The sequence below is a fragment of the Schistocerca piceifrons genome, chromosome 7 (genome assembly GCF_021461385.2).
Source record: "Schistocerca piceifrons isolate TAMUIC-IGC-003096 chromosome 7, iqSchPice1.1, whole genome shotgun sequence".
Lineage (NCBI taxonomy): Eukaryota > Metazoa > Arthropoda > Insecta > Orthoptera > Acrididae > Schistocerca > Schistocerca piceifrons.
In genome coordinates, this window is record NC_060144.1 from 26,477,697 (window position 1) to 26,499,986 (window position 22,290).

General features: G+C 39.4%; 1 protein-coding gene across 1 annotated transcript in view; it reads right to left on the bottom strand.

Annotated features, from left to right (window-relative positions):
- Nucleotides 1-22,290, bottom strand: part of LOC124804898 (multidrug resistance protein homolog 49-like) — a 384,892-nt gene that overhangs the window by 211,053 nt on the left and 151,549 nt on the right. The window contains exons 6-7 of the mRNA XM_047265271.1: nucleotides 20,506-20,606; nucleotides 9,539-9,710 (exon numbers count right to left, since the gene is read on the bottom strand). Of these exons, the coding sequence (XP_047121227.1) occupies nucleotides 9,539-9,710; nucleotides 20,506-20,606 (273 nt within the window). The remainder of the gene's footprint in view (nucleotides 1-9,538; nucleotides 9,711-20,505; nucleotides 20,607-22,290) is intronic.

The window sequence follows — 22,290 nt, forward strand, 5'->3', positions numbered from 1 at the left end:
CATCCAGAGTTCCTCCAAGCTACAAATAATGAAAATAGTACATACTAGGAAAAAGGAAGTACAGAAGATAGGAATAGAAAATACATTACTCATGCGTCATAAGCACCTGAAGTTTACAAGTGGAAAAAAAGGAAATAAGGAAAAGAAAAAGAGTCCTCACAATTCCTAAATATTAGTAAAGCTGGCTAAAACCATGAGTAAATGCTCATGTCTTAATAACAAAGTAAAATACGAAAAGAGTAGAGAAATAATAAGTGAAAGATTGTTTAAGAGAGGACAGAGAATTGTTATTGAAAGGAAAGATATGCATATAAACATATGTAAGAAATGTATACTGTTAAGATATGAATTGTTATTATGAGTGATATAATATATAATTTGTATAATGATTATGTATAAAATATCACGTGTTTGATCTATGGTGGAGGGGGGGGGGGGGGGGGGGGGGGTATGTAGTGATTCAAGAATTTCAGGGTAAATTCTAGAACCACTCAGCCTTTCTACCATCTCGAACACACATTATTCTGGATATGAGTGTGGGATGGTAGAATCCTACCTACTGCATGTCATATGTTTGTGTGTGCAGGTTTAAAATCAGTCACAGGAAGAAAGTTGATGCGGCGGATAAACTGCACCAACAAGTACCTGTTGATAAAGAACTCTTGAAAACTCTTGACGTAACCTTGCTATAAGCAAGACTTATTTTCATATTATGTTAAGAAAAGTTACGGTATCAAAGCCAACTTTCTTTTAACTGTAATTTAATTTGTTTCTGACATTCGACTGTACAAGGGACTTACCGGAAGTTATATATAAATGTTGAAAGTGAGAGTTTTATTGTGTATGAAAGTCAAATACATTGTTAATTGATGAAAAGCAAAGTTTGTATGTCTACTTATTTCATAAGTAGAAAGAGTCTAGAAATTCCTGACCCTAGCATTATTCAACAGAGAAGAAGTCAATAGGATTTCCAGCAGCCAGCTATCCAGTAAAGAAGAGTAGCTGTAAATTCCTAGTAAGTCACCTCGTAAAGAAGTGGAAGGTAGTTTGGGGGAATAAACTGAAATAATCCAGATTCACACTCGCACTTTAAATCGGAAACGTTAGAAATGCAGTACATGACACACTGTCATGAGATCACCATTAGACAAGGTGTCTGAAGTGGTTCCCTTGGGCCTTTACATGCCCACAAACAATGGAGCAGTGACAGTACTGACAAACAATGGAGCAGTGACTGATGCATATGTTCAAAGTGCTATCCTGCAACTGTATAATATCACAGGCAGCACGAATGTGTTGTTCAAGTGTCTGCATGTCTGGGATGAGCTTCGCATACAAGACTTCTTTACCCTCCACGAGTAGATATCCAAATGGCTGAGGTCTGATGACCCATGCGACTGGACCACCTCAGGCAATCCTTTGTCCAGTATGAACACTGTCAAGGTGCCTCTGCATGGAAATGTGGAAGTGAGCTGGAGCATCATCATGTGGTAGCCACATTACCCTATGTAGCAGGGGAGGCAGGGTCACCAACAGGAAATGTAAATATGCTTCACCTGTAAGGCATCCACAAGGTGTCCACACAAGGAGGCTCAACCAGTTCTGATGGTTCACTGCCACCATACTGTGGGGATCCTCTGTAGCCTGTAGATGATGGTTGTGAAATTTGACAGTAGCCACATCTGTACATGGGACAGATGACAAAAATCCCAGCATTGTGGTGGCCTGCACAATGAACCAGGACAAAACTGTCACCAAGGAGACAAATACATATGTATTAAGGTCTGCATGCGTCATAAGTGAAGTGGTCAAGGATAGTGTTCCACATGGTCATCTGGTTTACACCATGCTGGTGGGCCAACTGCATACTATTGATATTGGGGTCATATTCTACAGCATTTCACATCTGTTCAACCAAGGCCTGTGCATGTACTGGAAGCACCTACTTTTCACAGTTACATGAGGCTGTCTCTCACAAATGATGAAACACTGCTGCAAACAGGATGATGTGTTTGCAGTTAGTGGGGATATTTTCCTGGTACAGTCGTTCCGCTGCCCACCCATTGGCACTTGCCTATCATTATGTAAAGACAATGTCAGCCTCTTTCTGATTGGTATACTAGACCATCATCTCTCAGCACTGCACTACATGACATGTCCACACCAGAGTGAGTTAGCAAGAGCAGTGAAGTGGGTGGCCCTTAGTACTGATGTGTGAGCATGCTGCCATCGATGACAACGTTACTGCATTCTTGTGTGTGGAGCTAAAACAACATTGCAGACAGAACATTCCCATTTGCTTGGTGTCTTCTCATTTGTGTTTTCAACCACTGAAACCTACACTGTCAAAGATCTTTTATTTCCATCTTCAAGTGGGCATACCTCCCTTGGAAAGCATTTCCATCCATACGTCCTCTCTTACTGTTATTCTCTTGGGGATCATTTTCTTTAGTTTTGTTGCTGTTTAGCAAAATCAATCTGTATGCATAAATTACGTGGGGGAAGAGGGGGGTGTGGGAGGATACACCAGAAGCTGCTAGAGGCTCAACACACACAATGCTTGTATACAAGATAGTCACACCTGATCTTCGTGATAGGGTATTGTTGCTGGATGACAAATTTTCAGTCACATTGCTGGCATAATTTGTGAACGTGCAAATTTTGCACTCACAATTGTAACTGTGGGCACACTGTTGACATAAATTATAAATATTATCTCTAAGCACATTACCTTGTCCATAATTCATCAGGATTTTCACTGCATGCGGTTATTAATATGTACCTGTGCAAACTACACGATGAGCTTTCACTTAGCGGGAAAAATTACACTAAATTGAGTTTTTAATGTAAATTACGACTCTGTGCTCAAGCAACATTAAACCCAAAAACCTGACTTTTGAATCCAGCACTTTGCTTCTGACGACACTCACTACACAGGTAAGACCTTAGTGTTTTAGTACACCATTCCTACTATTCAAAATTTGTTTAGGATTGACTTCAGTTGATGATACAGTTATATTTACTGAAAATGATGTGAATGAAGTCCCACTGTAAAAATTCCTAAGTTGAAAAATAGCAGTTATTCAGTACCAACAAAGGGACAGCAGATTTTTACAAAGTTATGGCTTTCCCACATAATTTTACTACTGTGATATCTATACTAGTTAGGTATAAATATAGATTTCATCATTAATATAAAATTCTAGGGTTTCAGCCAGGTGAGCTCATCAAAATGATGTCTTATTTTCACACACTCACCTGAACTTTATATTAGTACTACTCACTGGAACAGATAACGAGATCTGACTACATAGTTGTTAAAACAGCACACAGCACTAGAATCTGTCAATTACCTCTCTCTTCCTGGATTTTCCATTGTTTGATTGTATCTATTTCTTTATTAGATGCATGAAAAATAAATGCATGAGTAACAGGCCATTTACAGATGTGATAATACGAAATTTTTAGAGGATATTTATGTGTCTCTCAGATTCCAAGTGCCTCAGATTATAACTGGACATGACCTACATTTCAAATGATATTTTAACACTTTGAGTCCTAAGCCTCAGTGCAGCTTGTGTGACAGGCACGCTGTGAGCGTCCCACGCTTGAACTCCACTCATCTTCCTCTGTTCGCTTTGTTTTATCTGCACTAGTGTCTAATATTCGGGCTTGGCATGCTGTGATCTGCCCACTGCATGGTGCTGCCATCGTGTGGATATTTCTGAAACTATTTCGACATTGTCAAGGACAATCCTCAGTTGTACAAAACCACTGTAGTGGTATATAATGTACTGCCTAATACTGAAGGCAGTACTTCAAATGTAGTGCCATCTACAGAGTCACCACGCAAGAGAAGGTGGGTGACAGCAGCAGTCCTTTTTTTCCAATTTTTTCTCCTGAATCAATGGTAAAACACATCAAGTCAGAAACTAACAGGTATGCAAAATCTATTGCAGATAAAATGAGAAGATTCGGCAAAATGAAACCCAATAGCACGTGGAGCTCATGGACAGGGGTAAAGCTTCATGAAATGTATTTGTTCTTTGCTGTCATAATCCACATGTGCCTGGTGAAGAAAAATAGGCTGCGTGATCACTGGTCTACAAACAACTTTGTTTCCACACCTTTTCCAGGTTCAGTTCTGGCTAGAAATAGATTTTTTGCTATTCTCTCTTGCCTACATGTCAACGACAGTGCCTCATGCATTCCAAGAAATGAACCTAGCCATGACCCCATGCATAAAATCAGACCATTCCTGAATCATTTACTCACACAGTTTACAGCATTGTTTTCACCTGAGGAAATCCTCACTATAAATGAAGGTGTCTGTAGATTCAGGGGAAAAGTTATTTTTCGTGTCTATATAAAAAACAAACCTGACAAGTATGGTATCAAACTGTTTACCTTGTGTGGTGCAAAGACAGGATATGTTTTATGCACTGAAGTTTACACAGGTAAAGGGCAGGAAGACAATTCAGTCACTGCCCTTTTTCAGAGACTTCTGTCTGGCTACCTCAAAAAGGGACATACTGTTTATATGGACAGATATTACACTTCACCTGCTGTTTTTGATTTCCTGTGGGAGAATAAGATGAAGGCTGAGAGGACATGCATGCCTAATCATAGAGGGCTTCGTAGGCAAGGTGTAGTCAGCAAAAAACTGAAAAAAGGTGACTGCATATTTATGAGGAAGGAACATTTGTTGTGCCTGAAGTGGAGGGACACAAGAGATGTTCTGTGTTTGTCAAGTCATCTCAAGATGACCAAAACAGAGGTAGAAGTACGTAGCGAAATGGGGCTGACAAAGAAACTGAAACCTGATGCCATTCCAGACTACAACCTCAACAAGACAGGTGTAGACATAAATGACCAACTTATATCTTACTACCCTTTCAAGAAAAAGCAAATGAAATGGTGGATGAAACTGTTTTTCCATCTTTTTATAATGTCAGCGGTGAATGCTTTCATCTTGTACCATAAAATAAGAAACAATCACAACAAAAGCTGCCATTTGGCAAATTTTCTTCTGTAATTAGGTGAAGAATTTTCAAAGAAAGGTGCTGTATACCAACATACTGCTACTCCCCAAAATGTGTGTAGTAGCAGACTTCTAGGAAGGCATTTTGCAGACAGGATTCCTTCCACTGAAAAGAAGGTGCATCCCACAAGAGTGTGCAAAGTTTTCTGCAGAAAAAACACAACTGTCCAATGGAAAGTCTTCAAGAAAAGAAACAGTATGGTGGTGCCCTGACTGTAAAATTCCACCATGCATGCCAGAGTGTTTCAAATTGTACCATACAATGGCAAATTATTGTTTAATTTACAGATAAGAACGTGTGCAGAATTTTTTTTTTCACTAAATGTATACTGAAATGTAAATAAAATCTGTGTCCTAAATTTGTATTTAAATGAGCTTTATTTTACAAATGGATCAAATAGGAACCCTTCCCTCTAAAAAAAGTTTCCATATCTTTAAATAAGGTTATAAGAATGAAATGGCCCAAATCAGGCTGCAAATTTTATCATGCTACCAGTATCTTAGCTTTTTATAAACACCTAATATGCTTAAACTGTAGTCTGTGTGAACCCAATAATAACTGGAATCGAACTGACTTTAAAACTGGATAAATACTCAAAAACAGTACCCGAAAGTGTTCTGCATGAACATATTTTTATTACAATTAATTTGTCTCTGTAGAAACAAAGTGCAAATATGGCACTAAAGCAGCTACTGTTACACAGCACTGTTGAATTTCAAAACTGATGACAGTACTAATCCAAAGTGGTACAATTTCTGCTGATTCATATGGAAGGAGACAGAGAGGACAAATTAGGCTTTCATTGAGTTTCCTTACATTGTCAGTCATGAAGAACTGTAAACTGTAATAATCGATACAGGATGCAATTCACAGCCATGACACTGTTGATAAATGCTGATCTATGAGTTCACACTTCCCAACTGGTTCACGCAAACTACATGATCTTAATTTTAAGTAGCAGTGATTCATTAAGCAGAGGTTACAAACACCTGTGTAGCAGGAAGAAAATTTGGTGACATAGAAGTGAATGTTTGTAGGGGGCATCAGTTGAAGAATAAACTGAAGAATGCCAGTTCTACATGGCCAACTTTCATGGGATCAAAGCAGGGAAGGTTTCATCATGAATTGAAACAAAAGGTTGCTCAGAAAGTGTGATAAAAATACAATGAAGGCTTCCCAATTAGTTGAGAAATTATTTGAATGAAGGAGCTGGAGATAAAGAGGAAGTATCTAACTGCATGTGTGATGGAACTAGAAGCAATTACTGGCTGATGTATAATTATGGTGACGGTGATGAAAGCAGGGTGTGTGTTACAATGCAGAACAATGCTAGCTTAGTGACTTCATGAAGAATTTGTTGAGAAAATCCTTGTTTTTCATTTGTTGAGAAACTCCTTGTGTGTCAGGATCATACAATCAGTCAAAGAAAACTGTAGACTGTTTGTTAGGCCATATTGGCAATGCCCATCAGATGCCAGTTGATATGCCGTCAAATATTACTGTTGCAGCACATTAAAAGTGTTCCTGTAAGTTCTGGTAATGATGAGAGTGCTAGCACATGGAAGGAAACTCCTCCCATTATGATTCTTCAAAACTGCTTGCGGGGATTGTCCTTAGACCCTAAGTAAAGGGATGGATGATAAATGGCCCAATGTTAGACTGAAATTACAATGAAATCCAGACCTTTAGCTGCTTACAGGCAGTGATAAATATCAATGGGGACAGTTGAAAATGTGCACCTTGACTGGGACTTGAACCTGGGATATCCTGCTTACATGACAGATGCTCTATCCGACTGAGCCACCAAGGACACAGATAGTGCAACTGCAGGGACTTCTCTCTGGCACGCTCCCCGTGAGACCCACACTTCCAACTTCCAGTCCACATAAATCTGTAGTGCCTCTGCCCACTATACTCATTACTCGCAGCAGTCAATCTACAAATTCCCGTAAGAGGTCACGCAATGTGAGAGCATCTGCACTGAAGAAGATCACTGGCCAGTAAAAGCCTTATCTACATGAAGATGGTATCTGTTCTTTCGGAAATGTCTGAAAGAACAGATACCATTGATCTTGCAGCTCTCAAAGAATGAATTACAATGAAATCCAGACCTTTAGCCACTTACAGGTACTGATAAATGTCAACAGGGACAGTTGAAAATGTGTGCCCCAACTAGGACTCGAAACCAGGATATCCTGCTTACATTTCAGATGCTCTATCCAACTGAGCCATACAGGGCGCAGAGGATAGTGCAACTGCAGGGACTTATCTCTGGCATGCTCCCCTTGAGACCCACACTTCCAACTTTCTGTCCACATATTACATATGTAGTGCCCCTGCCCATCACAGTCTTTACTCACGGCAGTCAAACTACCAATTCCCGTACAAGTTCAGGCAATTCGAGTGCATCCACACTGAAGAAGATCTTTGGCCTCTAAGCCTTATCTATATGAAGATGGTATCTGTTCTTTCGGACATGTCAGTAACAGACCTGGAAATAATTCCTATTGGCATGACCTCACAACTTTAAGTAATGGATGATGATGTGAGTAGTTCATTTAACGCTCACCTGTGACAGCTTTACAGTGAGTGGCTTCTTCAAGGAGGCCATGCCCTGAGGGGGAAGTTAAATAAATGCTCAATATCTATGTTTTGCCAGTGGATTCTTACTGCATGGGGCAGAATCTCAACTGAATCTGTAATGAAGCAATTCAAAAAGTGTTGCATATCCAATGCTATGGATAGCTCAAGAGTTGACATAATAAGGAAAGAGTACCATAAAGGAAGAAATCCCAATAAGCTTACAAATGAAGATAACAATACAAGTGATGTTGTGGTTTTATTTCTCCCTGTATTATCTAAGTTCAGAATAGTATAATGTTAACTTTTTATGTAGATAGTATCATTTAAACAGTTTGTGATTCTGATTCATACAAATATGTTAAAACTAAAAAAAAGAGGGTTGTCTTACACTCAGGGTCATCTTATAGTTGGATAAATATACACTCCTGGAAATTGAAATAAGAACACCGTGAATTCATTGTCCCAGGAAGGGGAAACTTTATTGACACATTCCTGGGGTCAGATACATCACATGATCACACTGACAGAACCACAGGCACATAGACACAGGCAACAGAGCATGCACAATGTCGGCACTAGTACAGTGTATATCCACCTTTCGCAGCAATGCAGGCTGCTATTCTCCCATGGAGACAATCGTAGAGATGCTGGATGTAGTCCTGTGGAACGGCTTGCCATGCCATTTCCACTTGGCGCCTCAGTTGGACCAGCGTTCGTGCTGGACGTGCAGACCGCGTGAGACGACGCTTCATCCAGTCCCAAACATGCTCAATGGGGGACAGATCCGGAGATCTTGCTGGCCAGGGTAGTTGACTTACACCGTCTAGAGCACGTTGGGTGGCACGGGATACATGCGGACGTGCATTGTCCTGTTGGAACAGCAAGTTCCCTTGCCGGTCTAGGAATGGTAGAACGATGGGTTCGATGACGGTTTGGATGTACCGTGCACTATTCAGTGTCCCCTCGACGATCACCAGTGGTGTACGGCCAGTGTAGGAGATCGCTCCCCACATCATGATGCCGGGTGTTGGCCCTGTGTGCCTCGGTCGTATGCAGTCCTGATTGTGGCGCTCACCTGCACGGCGCCAAACACGCATACGACCATCATTGGCACCAAGGCAGAAGCGACTCTCATCGCTGAAGACGACACGTCTCCATTCGTCCCTCCATTCACGCCTGTCGCGACACCACTGGAGGCGGGCTGCACGATGTTGGGGCGTGAGCGGAAGATGGCCTAACGGTGTGCGGGACCGTAGCCCAGCTTCATGGAGATGGTTGCGAATGGTCCTCACCGATACCCCAGGAGCAACAGTGTCCCTAATTTGCTGGGAAGTGGCGGTGCGGTCCCCTACGGCACTGCGTAGGATCCTACGGTCTTGGCGTGCATCCGTGTGTCGCTGCGGTCCGGTCTCAGGTCGACGGGCACGTGCACCTTCCGCCGACCACTGGCGACAACATCGATGTACTGTGGAGACCTCACGCCCCACGTGTTGAGCAATTCGGCAGTACGTCCACCCGGCCTCCCGCATGCCCACTATACGCCCTCGCTCAAAGTCCGTCAACTGCACATACGGTTCACGTCCACGCTGTCGCGGCATGCTACCAGTGTTAAAGACTGCGACGGCGGCGGTGCACAAATGCTGCGCAGCTAGCGCCATTCGACGGCCAACACCGCGGTTCCTGGTGTGTCCGCTGTGCCGTGCGTGTGATCATTGCTTGTAAAGCCCTCTCGCAGTGTCCGGAGCAAGTATGATGGGTCTGACACACCGGTGTCAATGTGTTCTTTTTTCCATTTCCAGGAGTGTAGTATAGTCATTAACTTTTGAAACTCTGAATGATTTTGTGCAATATAATGTGAGTAAATGGTTTAAGGCTTCTGTGGTTTAAATATGAAATAAGTAATTCAACTGTACCTTTGCAACAACTGCTGTAGAGAAGATTATGATTGGTGCAGAGCTGAGAACAACTAACGTCAACTTCCATCCATGAAAAAATGACATAATGACAGAGGATATGAAAGACACCAGTAAGTATATGAACATACCAAGCTTCTCTCCTATGCCATCCTGCAATTTATCAAGATCCCTATAAGACAAACAAGAGAAACATTACAGTAATTAGTATCACAAATATTGAGAAAAACATTTTTTGCATTAAATTTCTGTGAACAACTTTTAAAAAATTCTGGTTTTTTAACATTTACTTGTTTCTACATAAATGTTATTTATAAATATCTGCAGCAAAAATTGCAAATATTAGAAACATATTTTGATGAAAACAGCACTGAAACATTATCATTTCAAATTAAAGAAGTGTTCATTTGATAATGTTAAGCACTGGTGGAATGTAAATAATTGAAGCAGTAAAGGTAATAACAAATACAAAATATACAAGACTAATAACTTTGTTAGCTTTTGGTTGAATTCCTTTTCGAGGTCTAGCATAGAGTGGTTGAAGGCAGAAAGGAAGCAGTGAGTGAGAGTGAGGGTTGGGAAGAATGGCTGATGGCCAGGAGAGAGAGGCAGCAGGTGCATGGGATATGAATTTGAACCATTAGCACCAAATCCATGTGAGCTCTATGAGCTTTCCAGATGAGCTCAGAGCTTTCATGCAGCAGCCAATGACATGGAGGAGCAGATTGGGAGGGGGAGGCAGAACAGAGGAAGAGAGATTGCAAGGAACGTGGTGTTGATGCAGTTTGAGTGAAGTTAAGAGTCCTGGAGCAGGAGTGGGAGTCAGTCAGAGGCTAACAGAGAAAAAGGCCAGGAGAATTACAGCATTAAAGGATGTGTTGCAAAGACAACTCCCATCACCTGAGCACACTTTCCACTAGCCCCCGCCCAACACCCACTTTCACTATTGCCCCAGGACTCTAGCATCACACATCCTGCAACCACAGCATTTTTCCAACTATCTCCCCTTCCTCCTTTCTTTCTCTTCCTCCTCCTCCTCCTCCTCCTCCTCCTCCTCCTCCTCCCAGTTCACTCCTCCATGCCATACACACTGCACAAGCCCACTGGTGCTGGTGCCCATGTTACAATCCCATCCTTTGCAACTGCTGCCTCTCCCTCCCACATTACTAACAAAGCTTATGCAAACCATAAAAACTTAATATGTAGACTGTAATAATAATAATAATAATAATAATAATATAGTCCTGATCTTCTGCTCAATGTTTCTTGCTGCTTATGCCCATGAAACTTAACCAAATAAATAATAACAATAATGAAAAAAATTGAAAAATGTTGCTGGTTCTTCAGTTACATTAAACAGCTGTTATTTTAGCACAATATTTACATGATTACTCTGACATATTTAAATGAAAACAGTAGCCTACTTCTGTAAATACAGGCTCCTGTTTGCAGTACATTACTACTTGCCATGTTGCTTCACAATGAATGCCATCTGCTACTTGCTATGCACCTGAAAGAACTCTGCAGTCCTTAAATCTAGATAAAGGAGTGGTTAAAGATATTTTTGGAACTGTTTGAGATTCACAATTCTATGATTTATGTTAGTCAGGAGCTGTCTGAATATCTAACAACCAGAATACATGTAACTCCAATCTGAACCCTGGACAAGGAGGCAAGTCCACATGAAAACTAGTTTCGTGTCTTGTATTGTGACTGTATATACCACAGTTCAGCTGAATCCAATATATATACTCAAAAGAATAACACCATTAGGAAGTAAACACATTCATGAGTGAGTGTAATACATCCTAGAACTTTAAAAAGGTTTGTGCATAATGTGCAGTTACCTATTTTTCACAATACTTCTGCTGAAAAAATATATTTTATTTACTTTAAGTGTGCTGCCATAGAAGATAATTCCTGAAGACAACAGGGAGTGCAAATATGCAACATAATCCAACATTCTTGTCTTCAGGTCAACGGAATACAAGACAATTATGAAACAAAGGAAGTAGGTTACAGTACGCTTGTTCGCCCACTGCTTGAATACTGCTCAGCAGTGTGGGATCCGTACCAGATAGGGTTGATAGAAGAGATAGAGAAGATCCAACGGAGAGCAGCGCGCTTCGTTACAGGATCATTTAGTAATCGCGAAAGCATTACGGAGATGATAGAGAAACTCCAGTGGAAGACTCTGCAGGAGAGACGCTCAGTAGCTCGGTATGGGCTTTTGTTAAAGTTTCGAGAACATACCTTCACCGAAGAGTCAAGCAGTAGATTGCTCCCTCCTATGTATATCTCGCGAAGAGACCATGAGGATAAAATCAGAGAGATTAGAGCCCACACAGAAGCATACCGACAATCCTTCTTTCCACGAACAATACAAGACTGAAATAGAAGGGAGAACCGATAGAGGTACTCAGGGTACCCTCCGCCACACACCGTCAGGTGGCTTGCGGAGTATGGATGTAGATGTAGATGTAGATGTAGATTTATAAGGGCAAAACAAAATGAGCTGAAGATCTTAATTGGTTTACCTAGTTGTCACTTTAATGTGTTTTTGCACTATACCATGAAGAATTTTACTGTATTGTACTGTAAGACATTAACAACAGCACAGCCACAATCAACCCAAGTTTATTCTTCTTCCACATACAAGCGAACAGTAGTTGAGAACAGAGTCATAAACATAAAAACAATCCACGTATTGTAAATAAGGTCAGACATTTAGCAACAAAAAAAGGTGCTCCTATGTTAATTACAATGAAATGGAAAGGCATCCCATTTTTAAGGATCTTGGGTAGGCCATAGAAACTAGGAGCAACTGCAAAATGTTGACGCAAACCTTTGGTGACTTGCACTGGAATCAAGCTCTTCCTGATGAATTCCCAGGTCTTTCTCTGGATCCTACCCATTGGATCACTTTTTAGTTTACAGTATGCAGGATCATCAAGCAGTTTGTATATCTTGCTATTATATTCTGTGTGGGAGAGAAGCACAGTAGCATTTCCTTTGTCAGCAGGTAAGATGACGATGTCTTGGTCTCCTCTCAATTCTCATAGAGCATTTCTGTCAGCTGAGGTGATGTTAAACTTAGGCTTCTTAGGTGGAACTTGACTCAAGACGCAGTGTGTGTCATGCCTAATCCCTTCGGCATCATCCTTAAGAAGTTTCGAAATGGTCTGTTCTATTCCACTAATCACATCTTTGATGGGAATGTTCCCCAGTGTAGGTGCAAAATTCAGACCCTTCCCTAGCACCGAAACTGCAGCATCGTCCAAAGCCTTCTCCATGAGATTAAACATGGTACATCTTCTTGGCATGTCTTCTTGCATTCAAGATTCAACTCGATCATATACTGGAACGGGGTAGTCTGGAACTGTGCATTGGCTGCTATTAAATCACGACGAGAAAATCAAGGAAATGTGGGGTGTATAAGATCCCTTGTTAATGTAGAGCATCAGAGAAGTTGGAAATTGAAGAACACTACTTGACTACAGCGTATCACATGATTTATGAAAAGACGGAAGTTTTATCCTCAGTATCATCTTTCTGGGATTGCGTCATTATGGGAGCAATACATACCCGCACAGCTGATAATCTCATCAACAGGGATGTGGGAACTGTGCATTGGCTGCTATTAAATCACGACGAGAAAATCAAGATTGTTTGATAACATACGTCATAATATTGGTTTAGTATAGTTTTTAGTGAGTAACATCTGGCCGTGCTGTTGGTAAACATAGCGTATAGTGTATGTGCAAGAGGGCTGCTCTGCAATCTTTGTTGGAGAGTGTTTGTGTATGGTGTCATATATCTGCAAATCATTGCACATACATGATTTCTTTGCCTGTGCATTCTTCATGCACATGTTCTATATAAAGAATAGCATTGAAGTAAGCACCTGATTAAATAATGCCACTATCTCCTCCACAAACTTGTTGCTAATGAGCTATAAGACTACTGCAAGGACACCTTTGTATACAAGACACAACATTAAAACTTACTAAGAGATCCAACGATTGGATTCTAAGAGTTTTCAGGCGATCTATAAAACCCCCAGAATTTGGAATATGATGGTTGCACTTGTCTACAAGAGGTCCCAATAGTGATGTGAGAGATTTAGCAACCATATAAGTCAGTGCTCCAACATTACTTTTGTCATTTGAGGAACCTTAGCTTGACGTTCAATCCAACTGGCCAGCGCTAAAGTGGTGCTGTCTACCCCATTCCTCCAGTATATGATCGAGTTGAATCTCGAATGCAAGAAGACATTCCAAGAAGATGTACCATGTTTAATCTCATGGAGAAGGCTTTGGACGATGCTGCAGTTTCGGTGCTAGGGAAGGGTCTGAATTTTGCACCTACACTGGGGAACATTCCCATCGAAGATGTGATTAGTGGAATAGAACAGACCGTTTCGAAACTTCTTAAGGATGATGCCGAAGGGATTAGGCATGACACACACTGCGTCTTGAGTTGAGTTCCTCCTAAGAAGCCAAAAAAAAGTTTAACGTCACCTCAGCTGACAGAAATGCTCTACGAGAATTGAGAGGAGACCAAGACATCGTCATCTTACCTGCTGACAAAGGAAATGCTACTGTGCTTCTCTCCCACACAGAATATAATAGCAAGATATACAAACTGCTTGATGATCCTGCATACTGTAAATTAAAAAGTGATCCAATGGGTAGGATCCAGAGAAAGACCTGGCGTCAACATTTTGCAGTTGCTCCTAGATTCTATGGCCTACCCAAAATCCTTAAAAATGGGATGCCTTTCCATTTCATTGTAATTAACATAGGAGCACCTTTTTTTGTTGCTAAATGTCTGACCTTATTTACAATACATGGATTGTTTTTATGTTTATGACTCTGTTCTCAACTATTGTTCGCTTGTTTGTGGAAGAAGAATAAACTTGGGTTCATTGTGGCTGTGCTGTTGTTAATGTCTTACAGTACAATACAGTAAAATTCTTCACGGTATAGTGCAAAAACACATTAAAGTGACAACTAGGTAAACCAATTAAGATCTTCAGCTCATTTTGTTTTGCCCTTATAAATGTCTTATATTCCATTGACCTGAAGACAAGAATGTTGTATTATGTTGCATATTTGCACTTCCTGTTGTCTTCAGGAATTATCTTCTATGGCAGCACACTTAAAGTAAATAAAATATATTTTTTCAGCAGAAGTTCTTGTGTTAGGAGTTAATTGTAAGTTGTTAAATTTCAATTTTGAAGGATGAAATCCATACCATGTAAATTGTTTCACAAATTAATAAAGAAAATAATAAATCACATTCTGGGCATATAAATGAGTTCAAATTCTATCATAGGCTACTTTCTCAATCACAAAGAATTGAAGAAGTGAAACAGATCTGAAATTAGAGGTGGACTGCTTATCTCCATTTTTGCAGATGTAAATTACTATAGCATAATTATGTCTGTTGGGAAGTATACCATGACTCAGCGATTGGTTACAAAAGAGTAGGCCTATCAAGTCATATGATTTTAATATGATGATAACACATCAGAACCAAAAGAATAACTACTTTTTAGTGACTGTTGAATTTTATAGCCTAAGTTAGTTTGAGGTTGTATTTTTGCAACTTCTATTGGTAGTGGATATGGTGCCTGTACACATAAACCTAACGTATCTGTACTGATTGCTTATTACTGTATGTATGTATGTTGCCACTATCAGGAAGGAATCACTGAATTTGACTGCCAATGATTTAAACATATCACAGTTTCTGCTTGAGATATTTTTCGTGAGAGGTGGGAGGGGGAAGGGGGGATGGGGGCAATATCATTCTATTTGGATCACAACTTTTGTTGTTACTTTTTAATAATATTTTTAATTATTTTTGGCTTGTTTCTGGAGCTTTTTTCAGTAATGCAGGTACTTCACTTTTTAATGCAGATGTGAGGATTTTACAATACTGGTGGTAACATCTCACTGAAATGGCAGAGCACATGGGGGTGTGCGCACAATGGATTTTTTGGGTTACACAATATTCAGACACCTTCAAACAAATATTTGTCAGCCCACAAAGCAAAAAATGACATTTCCTCACAAGCAGTATATTAAGAACAAGAAAATAAACTTGACATATTCGACTGCTTGTTATCTGGTAACCAGAGAAAGCTCCAAAAATCATGATTATATGGCAAATGTTTCTAGGAAACATACATTAGGCCTCCCAGGATGAGCAGTTTCTGTTACAGTAAAATAAATTATTGATTTGAGTGATGCAGAAAAAGAATCAGATTCAACATATGATTTTATTTGAACTAGAATATATGGCTAAAATTAATAACTCAGATTTTAATTTCAAGTTTTTATGAATTTATGGATGTAGTGGTAATAGTCAAATAGTCTTTCAATGAAGGTCTAAGCTGAACAGCAGAAAAATAGACCAATCATTTGATAATAGTCTGAAAAATAACTACCAAGTACCAAATATTACAGTTAAGTATTCCTATCATTGGCACAGACCAATCCATTTGGTGACTACTATACTACCCATCCAAGACAAACTTTCACAAATTAATTTGATAGGCCATGGAACAGAAATATTAGAGCTTGTAGAATGAGATTTTCACTCTGCAGCAGAGTGTGCACTGATATGAAACTTCCAGCAGATTAAAACTGCGTGCCGGACCGAGACTCGAACTGGGGACCTTTGCCTTTTGCTCTACTTATCAGAGCACTTGCCCGCAAAAGGCAAAGGTCCCCAGTTGGAGTCTAGGTCCGGCACACAGTTTTAATCTGCCAGGAAGTTTCATTAGAGCTTGTACTTGTTATAGATCAGCTTAAACATCTAAAGCCTCATCTACATCAGACATACAATGCCACACACAAACACACAGCGCAGAGTAGTGCAGAATGCAAAAAGCAGGGAATAACTGTGCAAAATGGAGCAGTGTGCTCATAGGTGCACAGCAGTCTTCCAATATGTATGCACATCTGCACGTCTCAATAAAAGTGGAAAATGAGAAACACTGTCCGAACAGTGCCACACATGAACTAAAAGTTTCCTTTGATGTCACAATAATGCATGGAACTTGTTTGTTGTCAACACAGCAAATACAGAGCGGTGTGGTTTGACGTCCACACTTGTTGCACCACTCTGTGCTGAACCTCTTTTCTTGGTTTTGCATGGCACAATACAGAGCGATACAGCCAGTTTGGACATGCCACTGGCTTAAGCTGTGCACTTTTTGTGTTTCAGTTTGTATCAGATTTTAAAGAGGAAAATGTCAAAATATTGGCTTTCCTTTCTGATTTTGATTCACTAATGTCTCAATTCTTTACAGACAAATAGAAAAACTGATAGAACCCGACCTCGGGGAAGATCAGATTGGATTCCGTAGAAATGTTGGAACACGTGAGGCAATACTGACACTACGACTTATCTTAGAAGCTAGATTAAGAAAAGGCAAACCTACATTTCTAGCATTTTTAGACTTAGAGAAAGCTTTTACAATGTTCACTGGAACACTCTCTTTCAAATTCTAAAGGTGGCAGGGATAAAATACAGGGAGTGAAACGCTATTTACAATATGTACAGAAACCAGATGGCAGTTATAAGAGTCGAGGGGTATGAAAGGGAAGCAGTGGTTGGGAAGGGAGTGAGACAGGGTTGTAGCCTATCCCCGATGTTATTCAATCTGTATATTGAGCAAGCAGTAAAGGAAACAAAAGAAAAATTCGGAGTAGGTATTAAAATCCATGGAGAAGAAATAAAAACTTTGACGTTCGCCGATGACATTGTAATTCCCTCAGACACAGCAAAGGACCTGGAAGAGCAGCTGAACGGAATGGACAGTGTCTTGAAAAGAGGATATAAGATGAACATCAACAAAAGCAAAACGAGGATAATGGAATGTAGTCGAATTAAGTCGGGTGATGCTGAGGGAATTATATTAGGAAATGAGACACTTAAAGTAGTAAAGGAGTTTTGCTATTTGGGGAGCAAAATAACTGATGATGGTCGAAGTAGAGAGGATATAAAATGTAGACTGGCAATGGCAAGGAAAGCGTTACTGAAGAAGAAAAATTTGTTAACATTGAGTATAGATTTAAATGTCAGAAAGTCGTTTCTGAAAGTATTTGTATGGAGTGTAGCCATGTATGGAAGTGAAACATGGACGATAAATAGTTTAGACAAAAAGAGAATAGAAGCTTTTGAAATGTGGTGCTACAGAAGAATGCTGAAGACTAGATGTGTAGAGCACATAACTAATTAGGAGGTATTGAATAGAATTGGGGAGAAGAGGAGCTTGTGGTACAACTTGACAAGAAGAAGGGATCGGTTGGTAGGACATGTTCTGAGACATCGAGGGATCACCAATTTAGTATTGGAGGGCAGTGTGGAGGGTAAAAATCGTAGAGGGAGACCAAGAGAAGAATACACTGAGCAGATTCAGAAGGATGTAGGTTGCAGTAGGTACTGGGAGATGATGAAGCTTGCACAGGATAGAGTAGCATGGAGAGCTGCATCAAACCAGTCTCAGGACTGAAGACCACAACAACAACAACAACAACAACAACGTCTCAAGACACCATATCATTTGGTAACACATCATGAAGGAAAAAGTGTTTATTGCATAGAAGTGTATTGTAAGAATAGTATGTTGTGTCCACTCTAGAACCTTTTATACCAAGCTCTTTAAATATCTTGGCATATTTATAGCTTCACAGAACATTAACTCCATAATAGAGTTTATTGTTAAGCATCAATCACAATTTCAAACTCACCATTACCACACATTAATTGCTTTACATTGAATGAATCACAGTGTGTACAATTACTTTGTGTCTAGCTGGACAACAAGTTGAAATGGCTAAGCTAATCAAGAAGTTCAGTTCAGCATTTTATACCTTTAGAAGCATCTCCCATTATCTTGACAGAAAGACAAGAGGGATTTTTTGCATATTTTCACCCCCGTTGTCTTACAGAATTATCTTCTCGGGCAGTGCACCTAAGTAAATAAAGTGTTTTTTTCTGTAGAAGTATGCAGTAAGAATATTGCGTAAAACAAATAATGGTACAGCTTTCAGAAGCCTTTCCAAGGCTCTTGGAATTCTTACACTCATTCCCCAATACATTTATTCCTCAATGGTTTTTGGTGATGATAAAGATCAGTATCAACTGAACTGTGATATGCACAATCACAACATAAGGCACAAGTCTAATTTTCATGTAGGCTTTGCTTCCTTGTTCAAGATTCGCAATGGAAGTTTTGTACTCTACAAAAGAAAAAAGTGTGTATCCCCACCAGTTTGAAAGAAAATTGGAAACATACTTCATTAGCCACTCTTTCTATGAGGGTATGTTGAAAAATAATCCCTCTGAATTTTTTATGTGAAAAGTCTTCATGCCTTTTAAATTAAACAAATGTTATTAACATTCTACATCTTTATTCTTCATGTCTACATATTTATTTCCCAACATAGTCACTCTGAGGATGAACATGTTTATCCCAATGAGAAACCAGTCTGTTGATACTGTCACTGCAGAATGTTTGACTTTATTAACAGAACCACAGCCTCACTTCTGCTTGCATCACTTCATCACTATCAAAGTGAAGCCCTCAAAGGTGTTCTTTAAGTTTTGGAAACAGATAAAAATCAGATTGGGCCAAGTTGGGGCTAAATGGAGGATGATCGATGACAGATAACCTAAGACATCAGATTTTTGCAGATGTCAAACGTTTGTGTAGTCTAGTATTGTCAAGCTGAAGAAAAGGGTGCTCCATGTATGGACAAACTCTTCAAATTAAAAACTTGATCACAGCAAGCTGTTTCTCATACACTGCCATATTACACACTACTATTTGGAGCCCTTTTGTGGCAGAAGGCTGCAAATATGTAGACGTGAAAAATATGGAGTAGAACATTAATAATGTTTGTTTTATTTAGAAAGCTTTAAGAGTTTTCCCATAGAAAATGCAGAGGCATTACTTTTCATCATGCCTTCATATGAATTATCTGAATATCTAGATCTGGGACCTGGAAAGTTCTGTTAGCTACATGGCAACTAGCAGGAATTTTTATTAAGTTCTATAGCAAGTAATAATGCACTATACATACAATTCAGTATCTATAAATGTAAAATTATTTTCTCTGAAAAATACTGTTGTAATCAAGTAAACATGAAGCTGCAGATAAAGAAAAGCTACATAATAAAATTAACACACTAGCAGCTTTCTTCAAGGTAACAGCTTCATTTTGAATTTACTATATTAAGTTTAGATGGCATAAGTACGAATAGCATTAAGCAGCACAGTGATAGTTTATTGTTAATACAGCACACAGATCTAAGTTTCTAATGCGTGTTTCGCTTTTGTTACTGTAGCTATACTGTGACACATTCCACATCTCTTTCTAGATGTGATCTACAGAACATGGTAAACGGATGAATCAATGAACAGTAACATTTAAAAACTAGATGGAGAAATGATTTACACTATCAGTCACCCCTAGAGTGGCACAGAAAGGAGTGAGGCATTCAGCTATAAAAATCTTTGACTACCTGTCCAATGACAAAAGAAATTTAATAAATAATAAATTTAACTTAAAACACAAACTGAAACTGTATATGCTTGACAACTACTCCTACACCATAGCAGAAAGAGGAATTTCTAAATACGCAATAGTATGGTGTGTAGTATGTTGACACATTTTTCATTCCGATAGTGCATTATGATTCCAAACCTGACTCATTCCGCATCACAGCAACATGTCACAATTATGATAAATCAAACATGTAAACAATTAAACTAAACCTTATGACCTGTTATTCAAAGTTCTTGGTATATTAGTGCAAAATTTTCTATTTTAATGAAAGAATGTAAACACACACACACACACACACACACACACACACACACACACACACATGTGCGAGTAACACACATTACGAGTAAAAGCCAAATAGATACACTGAAGTTTACATACTCTGCAAGACGGCTCGCAAATGTGGATGTGTTATTTGTGTCATACCAAGCCATTTCCTGTCTCAAAACAGCTTTCATGAACAATCTTCGAATTCTGGTAACCTGTAGAAAAGACACCAGCTAACTTTTTATAAAAACTCTTAAAACATTCCTTAGTGTAAGCTGTGTAAAGAAAGCTATATCCTTCATTCTAGATTCAACAACATTAAATGGAGGTAAAATAATAGAAGGTCAAATTAATGAAAAATAGGTAAAAACTACAGCTCAAGAAAATATCATGTAGTTATAGCCCAGCAATTACTTTATCGTTTTTTTTCTTCTTAATACTTAAGGAGAATAATGGAGAAATGGCATGATTTACAAAGTAATAGGAAAAAACTAAATTACTGAGTCTGTTTCAGATCATAATTTATTTTAAAATCTTAAACATGGCTGCGATTCAGCAACTGTATAAATTTGAAGAGGTTGAAAAAAATCAAACCAAAGGTTTCACCAAGTACCTCGAATGTATATTATAGTGGCCATCAGTTTGCAAGTGTGACATGTTAGAGTGACTATCCAACAGATTTCAAATTTGTCACTTTTACCTTCTTTGCTGATGTAAGATTAGTTTCCTAGAAATCTGTTGTCAAGTCACAGATTTTTGACACCAGATGAAGTACTATTCTTGTTCCTACACATCTCACCAGTTTCAGAAACTCCAAGGATATATAATAAATCTCTCCTCAGGTGTTTGAACTCACATGATTCAGTGGCTCTGTAAAATCCTGGAAACATTATAGGATAACTTATTCCTTCCATATAAATTTCCTATTTCCCTTATATGATACTTCACAGTGGCAGTTGTTCTTAACTAAGGAAACTTTCATTGTATTTCTGCCACAAATCTGCACTTTTTCCAGAATTTAGTAGAGATTCCCAACCTGTACCTCATAGAGTAGCATCTTTATTCTATGTTTCTCTGAAATGATTATTTCAGTCCTCCTCCATTCTTCACTGACTTTTCCTACGATCATTCCCTTCTCAATTTCTTTACATTTGTCTCATTTTCAACCTGATTTTTATTTTGTGCAGTTTCCACAGATTTCATTCGTAATTAATCTACACTACTGGCTATCTGTTTCATTCTTACCAATACTATGTAGCAATAATGGAAATTCTTGGGTGGAACAATATTTAAAATAAGGGAAAAGAAATCACTGATCTATAGAAGACTCATGTGGATAGAGATCCAGGTCATCAACATACAGAGCCCCTGTGCCATCCCCTTCTCTGACACCAGTAAACCTGTTAACCAGTCACTCATCAGCACTCATCTGGTTACCCACTTTCACACATTCACATACACAACCACAAGACACCCAAATACATGTTACTGTGGCTGTGGTGACACTGATTATTGAGAGCAGTTGCCTGACTACTGGATGTGGGTAGGGGTATGGAAAGACACACAAAGTAATGAGGGAGTAGCAGGGTAATGTGAAGCAGGAGAGGGAAAGACATATGAATCACAAGCTGCATGACAAGACGAAAGGAGCAGAGCATACAAAAATAATAGAGAGATGGAAAGTGGTGAGGGAGGTGGTTAACAGAAAGTAAGGTGAAGATGTAGAGGGAGTCAGAGAGGGGTGTGAGAAAGGGAGGGGGAAAAGGAGAGGGGGGGAGGGAAAGAAAAGGAAGAGTGGTGGGGGGGAAACCGTACACAATGTGGATGAGGAAGGAGTGGTGTAGACAATGACAGAAGTGGAAGGGGAAAGGGGAAAGATAAGACAAGGCATTGGGAAAC